General features: G+C 28.9%; 1 protein-coding gene across 1 annotated transcript; it reads right to left on the minus strand.

Moving 5' to 3' along the window:
• Nucleotides 1-2218: 2218 nt before the first annotated feature.
• Nucleotides 2219-4645, minus strand: LOC101268163 (receptor-like serine/threonine-protein kinase At4g25390). Its single transcript, XM_004234099.5, has one exon. The coding sequence runs from the start codon at nucleotides 4432-4434 to the stop codon at nucleotides 2359-2361; it is 2076 nt and encodes a 691-aa protein (XP_004234147.1). The 5' UTR covers nucleotides 4435-4645; the 3' UTR covers nucleotides 2219-2358.
• Between the last annotated feature and the right edge of the window lie 9980 nt (nucleotides 4646-14625).

The following is a 14625-nucleotide window of genomic DNA, read 5'->3' on the forward strand; positions in this document are numbered from 1 at the left end:
TCACTCTATAGAATGAATAAGTTATTGGATCACAAAAACTACAAATGTAGTTTAAGAAAATCAATAACTAGATATGAAATTGTCCACGCTCCAGATATCCATCCCTAACATGAGGGGGGGGGGGGGGGGGGGAGAGTCCTCACATCGATGGTAAAAGGGATAGGTGTTCTCTTTATATAGCTTGGGCGATTCTCACCTTTAGATCCATCTACACGAGATGTTGGCCCCATCTTATATTGTTCACACTTCAAATGTCCAATTCTCTTGTTGATTAGGGATGAGAGGTCCCTTTATATGATCTTGGACAATCTTCCCCATGAACTAACTTTTGAGGTAGAGTTATGCCCAATTCATTAACACACTGTGTAAAATATGCAACTTAATTGTTTCTTCATTATGCACCTTTCCTTGCTAAAGTGTACGCTTTAGCAGCACTTAACACTCCAAACCCTAACGAACCTTGGGTTTTTCTATATTTTTTGCCTTTGACAACAATGGTTGTAATGACGAATTAGGATTTTGAAGTCCTCAACAGAACAACTAAGAATTATCACTTATAACACTAGCATGGAAAAGGACAAACAAAAACTGCATCCATATTTCGTCTAGCACCTAAAGACAGTACATTGAATTTCTTATAAAAGGGACTCCTGGTAGCAAGAGACCACATGTCAGCATGATGAATACATCTGTGAGAAACCATTAGGCACCAAAATGGAGAATGTAATGTTTGTACAATATTATTATGCACTAAAGTATCAGCTCCAAAGTGCAGTGTGGAAGGACGAAAAAAACAAGAACAAAAATACTTTAAAGGGACAGAAGATAGATGGGCTTGCGCAATGCCTAGAAATGTGCAACTTAATAGCAGTATACTAACTTTTCAAAGTTCAAGAATATGAGAGCACATTGTGCTAATGGACTAGCAGCTATTTAAAGCAGATAAATACCAAGTAATTAAATATATTCTTTAACAAGAAAGCACACAGCAAGGAAGGGGGAGCAGACCTGCAAATAGAAAGGTGTGGGTTCCAAGCAGATCTAGAAGCCAAGCTAAGTTCGCACCATCTTTATCAAAAAAAATAAATCCCAGGTAGCTGATTTTAGACAACTACAATTTTATTTCCAAAAAGAATTCGTACTCAAAAGGTTGACCTCGAGACTCCCAATTATAAGCAGTATCAATGTCCTGAAATACACTCTTACTAAGAAAAAAATTGGTCTCTCTCCCCTGTTCTCTCAAGAAGTAATTGCAATCTATGTCAGAATATGATATATTTTATTCTCCCCATATCCTCCATCCGACAATAGTTTTTTTGTGGCATGCAACAACTCAATGGTATTGCTGCTGAGGCCTTTAGCACAATAAGCATTCAACTAATATGAGAAAATATTGTCTTCTACCGTTCAGAATATATTGACTAGCACAAGCACTTAACATTAGCTGAGCTTAATGGATTCTCATATCTAAGTAGAGAGGGGAGTGTTAAGGGCAATGAGACTCTGAATCTGCAAAGGCATATATGGATTACGGTGAGGACCCAAACCAAACAATTTTAATTTAGTAAATAACATTTGATAATTACAAAGACAGGCAGCAGAAATTTCATAAAGAAACAAAGCAGGGGAATTTGCATGTGAAAGAGTTGAAACTATAAAAAAGCACAAACAAGTTGCTATAATCTTGGAGAAAAAAGCATACCTGAATGCAGATCCAGACCTCCACCTTACAAGTATCATATCTCCCCATCATGAGCAAAATAGATCTAATATCTCCAAGTTTTTACCAAGAAAGGACTAAAGGGTGCACTTCGCCACTCCTCCCCCTCACATTTATTTGATTCATTATTCATTTTTAGGGAGTGGGGAAGGGGCCGGTTAGCAGTTATAGTAATAGTTATCTACTGTCCAGGATAATTATTCAAAAGCAGGGATAATACACAAAGGAAAAGAAAGGGATGTTAACGGCCAATGTTTGGTAATAGCTATCAACTGTCCAAATTGGGGTCCTTAAGCAGCAGCAGCCTAGACACAAACAATCGCTGGAAACACCTCAATCTGAGGCCAAGTTCTGCTTGTCCAAATATAACCGGTAATTAGGAATAGTTACCAAAACTCAAGATAAAATATCAAATGACTTTTTCTTTTGTTATTTAGCTTCCAGAAGGAAAAGAATACACAGATAACGACTTGAAAGTAAAACAATATGCAGAACATGTAAAGCAAACATCAAAATCCATTAAAACTGTTAATTTTTTGTTTCCAATCTCTTCTTTACATCGTAAGTCATCCACAAAAACAAGAAATAGTCAACAACTTAAACTTTTGTTTTGTACAGAACTGAAACCTGATTTAAGCTCACCGGACCTTCTTGTGGGACTTGATTGGGAAGCGGGAGGGGGGTGATGGTGAAAGTTCAACTGGTAACTGGGGAGCTTCTAAATCACCAGAAAGCATCCCCACTACTTCTTTCATTGATGGTCGGCGTGCAGGTGACTTTTGCAAGCAGAGCAGGGCAACAGTGATGGAGAGTAATGCTTGTTCTTTGTCTAATGATTCAACAGACTGATCAACCAAATCAAGAAGCTTCCCTGCTCGGGCAAGGTGACGTGCCCAAGAGAGAAGATTAGCACGCTGGAATTCGGACATGGGTGACCCCGTCACCTGAAGTGGCCTACGCCCAGCAATAAGAACTAACAAAAGTACCCCATAGCTGTATACATCACACTTTTCAGATAGATCCCCACAGCTACCATATTCTGGTGCAACATAACATACAGTTCCTCTCATGCTTGGAGTGCTACTGATGCCACCACTTTTAGGTATATCCCCACTAGCAGAATCGTAACTATTCTTACGAGCTCTCCGAAGCTCACTACTAAATCCATCCAGCCACCAATCCATGCTACTTTTACTACCCCTACTCCTGCTCCTTTTCTTCTTTTTAGCCGTATATAATTCATCATCCCTTGGCCACCAAGACTCACTATGACAATCATCACTAATTGAACCCTTTCCGCCCTGTTCCTTCTTCTTTTTCTTTTTCTTCCTAGCAAGCTCCTCACAATACTCCTCCTTCCACCACTCTCTTGCAGGCCTCCTCTTTTCCTCCTTTCCATTTTTTTCATCATCTAATGAAACCCACCAATCTAATCGCTTCCTATGTTTCTTCTTTTCTATTTTTCCTACTGGTCCTGAACTCGACGAAGCCCCAATCCACTCTGTCTTTGGCCTCTCCTTCTTGATCTCACTCCCAATCCATTCCATTACATAATCCTTCACCGCTCCTGAATCCGTCCCACCAGTATCTTGCTTCCACCACCAGTCTTTCCCTGTAATGCTCTTCTTCTTCTTCTTCACTCCACTCTTCTTATTTCCAATTTCAATCCCACTGTCTATACTGGACCGATCAAAATTACCCTCGGAAAGACTCGTTTTTTCTAGACCCTCAGATGGGGATGCCATAGCTGCCACCGTTCTTGGAAACACCACAGGAGCCTCAGGTGACAATTCCACCCCAGTAACCGTCTCCGGCGAGGCCTCGTGTCTAACAAAACTCTCCGGCGACTGCTCAACTCCTCTGTGAAACTCGTCTAAACAATTCACAGTAATCACACTCTCAGTTTCCTCTGCCACCGACCCATTATCCTCAGCCGCATTTCCTACAGGACTCTCCTTTCTCACTTCAATCTCAATATGATCCTCCGCTTTCAACCTTGCCAATCCAAAATCGCCGATCTTCGCATTGAAATTATCATCCAGTAGTATATTACTAGGCTTAATATCGCCGTGAATCGCTGGTGGGTCACAGAAATGGTGCAAGTACTCCAACCCTTTAGCTATATCAAGAGCAATTGTAAACCTCTTTTTCCAATCCTTCAATTCACTACACTTGCGATGCAAAAGGCAGTCTTGTAAGCTTCCGTTAGCTAAAAGCTCGTAAACTAGTAGCATACGACGGCCTCTTTGATCGGAAGAGAAACCAATAGTGGAAACAATGTATTTAGAATCAATTTTCCCAGCGAAAAAGAGTTCGTTCTGAAATTCACGCTCACCTTGCAAGGACCCAGCGTCCATGACTTTAACAGCAACCGAGACATTAGAATTGGTAGTTGGGCTTTTGACAGTTCCTCTGTAAACAGACCCAAACCCACCTTGACCCAGACGAAGCGATGGAGAGAATTTAGAGGTGGCTCGACGGAGAGAGGTGTATGAGAACCGGTGAGGGGGTTTTGACTCTGAATCGGAAGAGGGAACGGTTCGCTTCAAGCTTATTTTCCGGAAGCATAAAGTGAAGAGAATAAGGAGAGATGCAGCAGCGGCTATTCCTCCGGCGAGAGGTGCCAATAGATTGTGGCTCTGACGGTGAACATGCTGCGGCGGCGGCGACAACAGCGGCAACGGCGGTAGTGAACGGAGTTCACGCGATGGCATGATTGAAATTGATGAAAGAAAAAAAAAATTTACAGAAATGAATGATTTATGAAGTGAAAAATCAACATAAGTTTTTTTTTTTTCTCCTCTTTTTGGATCAAAGATTTTATTTTTTTTTTGTACAAATTAGAGAGTTTTTTTGAAGTGGGATTTGCCTTAATTATTTATTGCAGAGAGAGTTATATGGCTTTTTGTGCATATCTTTATTTTGTTTCTATTTTGCTTTTCTCACAATATACTTAACAGTCTGCTTGTGGTCCCTTTTTTAGTCAAAGCCCCACTTATTATTTAATTAATTTATTTATTTTCCCTTTTACTTTTTCTTCATATACTATAATATAATAAATCTCTACGCAAAATAAGAGGAAATCACGCTAAAATTTGGGGGAAAATCAGTTATACTGCTTCCATTATACTCCATTCCACTTTTAATTTTAAGATTGTAAATTTTCAATTATCAAAATGATAATATGAAAAAATATAATCCACGCTTCCTTTTAAACTAAAAAAATAATTCAAACAATACTTATTTGTTTTCAACAGAAAATATTATAGGTATTGGCATTTAGTGCTTAATAATAATAATAATAACGATTAAAAGAAGAGTGTAAATTTGGTTGTCAAAGTGGAAGAACAACTGGTATTTGCTAAAATAAAAAAAATGACAACCTTACTTACACCTACCAAATGGCACGGGCAAATAACACACGTAAGTAATACTCCTTTCGTATTATTTTTTATGTCACATTTCGAATTTTAACAATCAAATAAATCTATCTTTAAATATAAATTTTTTATAGATTTTTTAAATATTTTAAATTATCAATTATTATAATTAATAGTACTTTTTACATAATTTACATATATCAATTCAATTAACAAAAATTAAAAATTTCATGGGCAAATTTTGATCAAACTTAAACTGTTTGACTCTTAATACATAAAAAGTACCATATAAATTAGTACAGAAGAAGCAAGGCAAAAGTTGATTACTATGATTTTTTAAATAAGTAAATTTAGCCCATTCAAAATTTTAATTTTACGATTTAAAACTTTATAACTGTAGTTTTTAGTCTTAATAATCGAATTTTATATTTTAATAAATTTTTAATACAAATATACTATTTAAACAAAATTTATATTACAGATCTTTAGGTCCACTCGTGGTCCTTTTATCCTTTAAAATACAGAGGACAGTTGAGTAGTAGGTTTCTGCCAAATTTGTCTACTTCTATAATTTCATTTTCTTATTATTTGGCTGTATCTTATTCTCAACTAATTAAAACATTTTTAAAAACTAATAGCTTGCATTTGGCTTAAAGATATAGATCATATTTTGAAATTTTCTATTTTAATATTTATTTGTTCATTAGATTTTCAAAAAATATTTGAAGTTTCAAAAACTTCAGAATTTGGTCATAGGAGAAATTTCACTTTACTTACAAATATCCAAAGTATTTTTCAGTTTATGTAAACACAACTGTCAAATTTTCATAATTCAAAGTTTTAATTTTCAAAAATTCATGACGAAATGAAAACGTACTATTTAGCTAATTTCTCCTGGATTGACTTTTTATTTCGTGCTAGTAAAAATTTTATTACTGATGTTGACAACCTGATACGTCTATTTCCTTTAATTAATGACCATAATTTATTTTTTATAGTGGGTGAACTACTAATCTTTATTACCGTTGCTATCAACTTCATGAGTGGACTTGGAGTCTGTTTGGCTCAGCTTAAAAGCTGGTCAAACTGATTTAAAAGTTGGTTTTTGATTTATTTAACTGTTTGGCAATATTAAAAATAACTTATTTTAAGTTAAAAAAAAACTTATTTTAAGTCAAAGGTTAAAAGGTGGGGTAGGAGTGTTTTTTTTAACTTATAAGCTGTTTTAAATTGACTACATTTTTATCTTTTTGCCCTTAATATTTTTATCCAATCTCTAAATTACCCATATAACCCTAACATTTCTTTCTTTCATTTTTCCCTTTTCACGTTTGACATAACAACTTGAGCACTTTTATCCAAACACATAACTGTTTATTTTAAAAATAAGTTTCAACACTTTCAAAAGTACTTTTTTAAAACTCCTTTTATTAAATCCATCCAAACGGACCCTTATATTACTATCATAAATTTTTATAATAATAATTGCATTGAAGTTTCATTACTTATTAAATAAATTTTTTAATTCGATTGATGAAAGTATAGAGAAGTTTCATTACTTATTAAATAAATTTTTTAATTCAATTGATGAAAGTATAGAGAATTTATCTTTCAAATCAATTAAGTTATTTCGAAGAAAAAAAATTAAAGATGGGGCGGGAGAAAAAAAAAAGGAAAAAATTGGGTTTTGACTGTAACTAGATGCCATTTTGGCTTTTATGTTTGTCGTGCCAGAAAGCATAAGCATCATTAGCTTCAACTTCCAACAACTATTTCTCTTTTCCCATAATGATACTAATGTCTTTCATTATTATTATTATTACTCATCATTTTATTTTATTTTTAACATAAGTTTTTTTTTTAATTTTATTTTTATAATAAAGTCTCGTATTAATATAAATAGCGTGCAAAATTTGATATTCCCTTTGTTTCAAAAATGATAGTTTAGTTTAAGTTCGAATGGAATTTAAGAAAAGAAAAAAAAAACTTTAGTCTTGTGATTTAAAATTAAAGTTATTTCAAATATATCAAAATGTTCTTTAATCTTGTGATCTTAAACAGTGGCGCAGTCACATACTTGGAAAAATTAGCATATATACAAGTAAAATGATATAGGAAATGATTAAATAACCTATTTTGGACACTCTTAACATAACAAGTGGCTATTTCTGTACTCCTTTTAATAAATTTCTGGCTCCGCCACTAATCTTAAACATGTCACGTGGAAAGTTAAAGTTAAAGTGTTGCCAAAAAATGAAATGAGTCATTCTTTTTTAAACAAACTAAAAAAGAAATAGTAACATTCTTTTTGAACGAAACAAGTACTTTCTTAGTCTGTTTTTAATTTTTTTGATTTTTATTTAAGAAGTTCGACTATTAATGTTTATAATATATAGTATTTTTAATATAATTTTTAAATATTTAATATTTTAATTTAAAATATTAATTAAATTAATTTTAAAAAATATAACATCACAATTAAAAGGATATAAAGAAAATATAATTACGTCAAAATGAACGGAAGTAGTACTAATTATGGAGGCGATGATAATCAAAAAGGCAAAAGAAGACAAATGATTAACGTAATTGTCGGTAAAATTTAACAATTTTTTTGTGTTCATAAGAACTAAAATAATGCTAAGGAGTATATATATTTTATTTTGGAGCAAGTAAAATGTATATAGTCATGAAAAATAATATATAAATATCTACGTCAACGTATGTATTATTCCTTTTATAATAATTAATGAAAGGCAGCGTAAGTTTTAAACATAGAAATCATCAAGAGTTCAATAGACTTGGAGTGCTTTGGTTACGAGGTATTAAGTGTTGTACATTAATTGTCTTGAGAAAGTAAATCGAATTTTTTTTAAAGAAAAGATTTAGGAGTTTGTTAATTTTTTTTGGGTAGAAGTTTAGAATTTAAATAGAAGTTCATTCATCCTGACGTAATCAGTATTTATAATGTAGTTCTGGGAGATAATATCACTTGTGTTAACTTTCTTATATTCCTAGTGAATTGATTGACGTATTTTTCTTTATTTTGTACTCTCATAGTTATATAACGGATTGTTCATCTCTTTTGTAGATGTAGATCGATTGATCGAATTACATTATTTTTATGTCTTTTGATATGCTTGTTCCACGTTTATTTTCCTTTTATATGATTAAAATAAATTGAACACACCATTATTTGAGATTTTGTATGCAACTATTTTTCAATAATTGCATAGTGCTGCTTTGTGTTTTGAATTTTGTCAATCCTAGTTATGTTAAATTTTGTAGTTGGTTTTGAAAACCTATATTTCTCGTAAGTTTTGAAGAAAAAAAAATTGTTCTTATAGATATGGAAAAAAAAATGTTTCTTGTTACGTGATTATCTGTATAATTTATTTTTTTTCATTCGAAGTGAAAATTATCTTTTGCCATGAGGACTTAATTTGATTAAAATTTCATAAAATTCTTGTATTATCTATATTTAGTGATTTTGTATGTGATTGTACGTTTGTAAAAATATAATTTTTGTTATAAACTAAAGTATAAAAGCAAAGATAACAAGAAAGATGAAGAATAGTATATGTAGTATTTTCTTTCACATAATTATTTTTGCATTTATTAATGATACAACAACGTGTATCTTTTTTTATAATAAAATTTAGGAAGAAAGAAGAATTCCAACATTTAAAATTAGGATATGCTACAGATAAATAATTTTTATTATTAGTATTGACGTGATATGATTTTATAAGCCAATAGTGTCACGTCTTTGACAAAGGTTTCTAAAATAAATTTAAAATTGTAAGAACGTATGAACTTGAATTAGTAATATTACAAATGATTTCATTCATATTGATTATTGACAACCAATTATTCTTTTTCTTTCCGTCCCACTTTGTGTGGATAAAATTTAATCAATTTTTGTCAAATCATAGATACATAATGCATATCTAACACTATAATTTATGTACTTAACTATATTAATTAATGTAAATTCATTTTATTCAATCATATTAGTTTGTGTTGATTTGATATAAACACATGAGATGATACAGATAAGTATTTACCTTTTATCTAATACATAGTGTTACTAAGGCTCGATCGATGTGACATTTCATGGGATTTAGTAGAAGTATATATAGAGCACATATTTTCTCTTTCTTATTATATATGTCATCTCTTTTTATAAATAATTGATTCATAATACTTATCATTTCATAAAATCAATACATAAATTATCATATTTTTCATTTTTTACCCTTATGAATTATTAGCTTAGAAAATATACATTACATCAACTTAGAAAAGCTAAGCAAGACTTCATTTGTTTGTACTTAATGAGGGTCTGAATCTTAATCAATCAGATTCGCCTCATTCAGTGTTTTTGTTTTTGAGGATTGAATCTTAATTATTCAGATTAAGTTCATTAAGTTAGTTTGTTTTATTTTCTTATAAGTCTCTTAATGGTCTGAATACATATGAATGAATCAGATTTGTAACACATTCTTAACACCATTCAGACTCAAAAATAAGACTCATATCTTAATTCAGCCACATCACAACAATTCATAAATTTTTCTTTTCTTATTTAATTAATGTTAATTGAATGCTTACCTTTATAATTTTCTTTGTTCTTACTAACTTAATATACGTCTTTTACTTTCATAAATTAGTCGATATATTTGAATTGATCAATATATGATATAATATTTAGCACGGTTTCAAAAAATAAAAAAATATTAATTATTTGATCGATAACAATAACAGATGTCCATTATAAAATAAATGTTTTCATAAACATTATATAACTACTCTATATAAAATATTTTACATTGCGTTATATTAGATTCTCAAAGTTTTTGAGTGCAACGAATAGTCATATTGTAACTTCACGTTAAATTCTTAATAGATAAATCATATTAACTTGTTGCGATAACAACTTTAAAATATTATTTTGTATAAAAAAACTATTTTACTAAAATGAGATTTTTATAATATTTTATTGATACGACGTTTAATTTCATATGTACATTCAGATTTTAAATACAAACAATTTCAACAATCCCATATTTAGATTCAGAGACAACATCTTAATATTCTGATGTTTATTCAGATTTGCACATTTAGATCTTAATGTATATCTTAATATTTAGATGTGTATACAGATTCAGAATGTTAATCTTAATGAAAACAAATGAAGCCTAAATGCTTCACATGCATTAATTAAATTAATTAATCAAAATAAATTAATTCATGTTCATTAATTGAAAACTTAAATTCCAAAAAAATTAAATAAGGATAGAATAATAAAGTTACATTATTTTTTTTATATAAATATAAAGTAAAAAAAAATATCATATAAAATAAAACAGAACAACCAATTGTTAAAACAGTAAATAAATGCTTAGCATGCGTAATGTACATATTAAGACCTTAGTAAATTGGAGCCTTTTAATTTCAATTGATTTGTCAAAATCAAAATTATTTTCTCCAAAATGGATTTGACCAATTCAAATTAATTCGATTCAATAAATACTCAAAATCAATATTGACTGTACCACTTTTTTTTTTTTTTTTTAAAAGTTCTGATTTGACTTTGACTATCTTCTGCTATTATTAGAAACTATTTTATCACTAATGGTGACAACTTTGATTTATTTTTACCGAATTATTAGGTAAATTTCATTTAATTAAACAACCAGAAATTTTTATAGTGGATGATCAAATAAATTTTATTGTCGTTTCTTTCGATTTCATGAGTGGGCAAAAAATAATAGAACTTGTTTGAATGATTTGTTATTACATTTGTATTGTGTTTTGATTAGTTTAAATATAACATCTATTTTAACTATTATTTTATATTTTGTTATGTAACATCATTAAATTTGTCATTTGATAACAACTCAATTTTACCAAGTCATCCCATCATTACCTTTTTTTTTTTCTAACTTTAAACTTATTAGTATTTAATAATTCTGATTTATATTATATCACTGCGAGAAAAAATGTTATTAATTCAAGGGAAACTTACATAAATATGCTATAATAAAAAAAATATTTATCATTTAATTTATTATTCACATATAATATAAATTTTAATGATAAATAATACATTTATCACATATTTTAATATATTTATAATACAATGTGACAATTTTTTACCAAACAAAAATGATATATTTCAAAAAATAATTATAATTCATATATATTGCATACATAATTTACTTTTAATACATATTACAGATTTAACAAAGTATTGCTATAAATGGTTATAAACAAAAAGTATAGCTAAAATCACTAATTATTTTTTAAAATGTATTAATTTATGTAATTTTTTCTTAATTTAATTTTCAATTCCACAAAAACAGTATCCTTGGTTGGGCTTGACTAGAATTTGATGACTAATAAACTCCATTCTTACGTTTAAAGAGGAGAAAACACTAAAAGCATAATGGATATATATACACTCTATTATAATACTTTGTTTATTTTAAAAGTAGTATTTTTATTTTTATTTAGTTTCAAGATTAATTTTAAAACAATTTTTATTCTTTTAAAATTATCTTTAAGTTAATACATGGAGTTTTACACCATTAAAAGTAATTTTTTTTAAAAGGCATTTATTAAGGTTAAGATAATAAACCACTTCTTATTTTCTAGGGTCAAAATTAGATGTCCTTGAATATAATTGAGTCCTTGAAATTTTTTTGTTAGTGTGCATGATTAATAACAAGGCTAATCTCACAAACAATAAAATAAAGACAGAAATATTGACTCTTATAACATCATTTATCATCTAGAAGATTAGTTGTTACTAATGGAAAAATTCTTTTCGCGGAATGGTAAAAAGACTTATTCACACTATAAATTAGTTTTTTTTTTTTGGATATTTTTATCCTTTTCACTTAAAATTAAATATATTTGGAGAATGTCATTTTTGGATATCTATATTCTTCTATTATATTTTCAGATTAATAACAATTAATTGCATCAACTATTGAAAATTTCATAGTCAATTATGTACTATGGAATCCCTACGTACTACAAATTCTATCAAAGAGCACATTGATCATTAAGTAGATTGGATGACCCATAAAAAAAATGTTTTCAATTATGTTTTAAAAATAACAATTATGACATCAATAGTAAAAAAAAATATTTTTTGAATCACATTATATTCTTGTTGATTGTATTATAATAAAAAAATCACTTAACTAATATTACAATAGCTTATGGTCAAAATATTTGTGTTAACTGAATTTACTTAACTCTAATTTATTTTATTCAAATATAATAATTAAAAAAGTACGTAATAGAATTTGAAGGTCATTTTAGTAACAAATATAAGTAATGATTCAAAATTTACCAAAACGACGTAATATAGGGATAAAATATGTATGATTAATAATATTAATATTTTATTCTCTTTGATTCGACATATATAAAATATACACATAATTTCTATAATTGTCGATATATACCGAATTTAATGTATTTTGAGTTGTCATTATCTCAACATTTCATAAATTACATTTAAAAATTATTAAATCTGCACATCCATTTTTCACTAGCTAGAACTAATCAATTATACGTCTGCAGGAAACTAGGGTGAGTTTGATACTTTTAGCTTTCATAATATTTTCATTTGGGATTAGTATACTTTCTGGATTAAATTATAATATATATATTTTTCTTATTTATTGTATTTTTACTAAAGATGTATGTTATTATTGTGAAAAAGTCTTTTAAGTGTGTATCAAAGCTGAAATATAGAGCCCCTTTTGGGCTCAAGACTCCCTGCATTTTCTTGTATACATGCTGATATACATAGGCCCAAAATGGATATGGCAGCAGCACTCCCAAATAGCAGGGAATTTGGGCTTGAGAAGCCCAAGTTCATTTCTTCATTACTTACTTATTTTATCGTAATTTTGTTTAAATGAAGAGTTTTATTACTTGATTAACTTCTTACAAACAATAATAAATGTATTTCGACATATTTTAAAAAGAAAATTTTGAACTAATTAAAATAAAAATGTGTTTGAATAGTTAATATTTTGTTCCTAGAAATACTTTAAAGGAATTAAACATGTTTTTAACATTATGTTACATAATATGACCACTAAATTCGTATTTTGATTATTAAAATAGTCTGTAAAATGACGTATCATTAGCTTTTAAATAATTTAAAGAAAATATCAAATTTCATGACAAAGAATTAACAATGTTTGACTATCAAGAAATCAATAATTTGATTTGTATTCATCGAAAGATTATAAAATATAAAACTTTTATTTTTATATTTTCGTAATATCAAATAATATAAACTATTTAACAAAGGAAATTTGACAAAGTCAACCTTTAAAATTCAAATCCTAATTAATATTGAAATTCAAAATAAAGAAAATGAGTAGTTGAAAAATAAAGGAGAACAACAAAAGAAAATGTTAATAGAAAAAGACTTTGTTTAGAAAATAAAGGATGAAAAAACTAAAAAATAAATAAATTAGAAAAAAAATCGAAAAAAAAGTATATTGGTTATTTTGTGGGGGGTAAGTTTTAGAGTTTTCTTTACGGCATTGGTATTAAGTGCAGTATCAAAAAAAATAATTAAAGTAATTTAGAATATAACATTACGATAATTGTCATTGTATATAGAAATAAAATTTCTTTCATGATTGTTTTTGTTTTTTGTGGAGGCAAAAATTATTTTGATAAATACTTTCAATATTTAGAATATAAAATTACGATAATTGTTATTATATATAGAAATAAAGTTGCTTTCTTGATTGTTTTTATTGTTGTGAAGTTAGAAATCAATTTTTCAAGTATTTCTATTTATGGAAGACAATAATAAAATGTATCACAAAATTCATTGACAAAGTCAAATACAAACACATTATAGTCAAGTTGAAGCAATAGATATCTGAAAGCCTTTAAAACAATCTTTACGAATTGATTGATTAATGATTAGTACTTTATCGGACGCAAAACTTATGGTGCAAATATCACAAAACGAAGATAATAACATTGTGAAAGATAGACATCACTTACGAATATATATGAAGATCGATGAATTTTTTCAAAGATATCAACATTTTATATATTCCTCGAACATGAAATATTTTAACTCATAATCTAACGCAATTCTCTATTTCCTTGCTGCAAAGAATTTTTTAGAAGTAAACTTTCTCAAATTAGGTTGTTAACGACACATTTATGTCATGTGACTATTTGGAATAGATTATAAAGTAATATATTCAAGTTGTTTACTAAAGAAAAAAATAGTATAAAGTACAGAAATTTCATATCTTTGGTGGCTAATTACATCACATCCGAGAAGTTTTCTCAATTACAAAGATCTCAAATTTTTCATTCCTCTCGAATATATTCCTTGGTTGTCCAATACATTGCAAATGACATATTACTTCGGGGAAGGAATGAATTCGAGAAGGGATATATATGTATCCGACGGAAATAGATGTATCCAAGAGAAATAGGGATACATTCGAGAGAGGACTATAATAT

This window comes from Solanum lycopersicum, chromosome 3, assembly GCF_036512215.1.
Source record: "Solanum lycopersicum chromosome 3, SLM_r2.1".
Classification (NCBI taxonomy): domain Eukaryota; kingdom Viridiplantae; phylum Streptophyta; class Magnoliopsida; order Solanales; family Solanaceae; genus Solanum; species Solanum lycopersicum.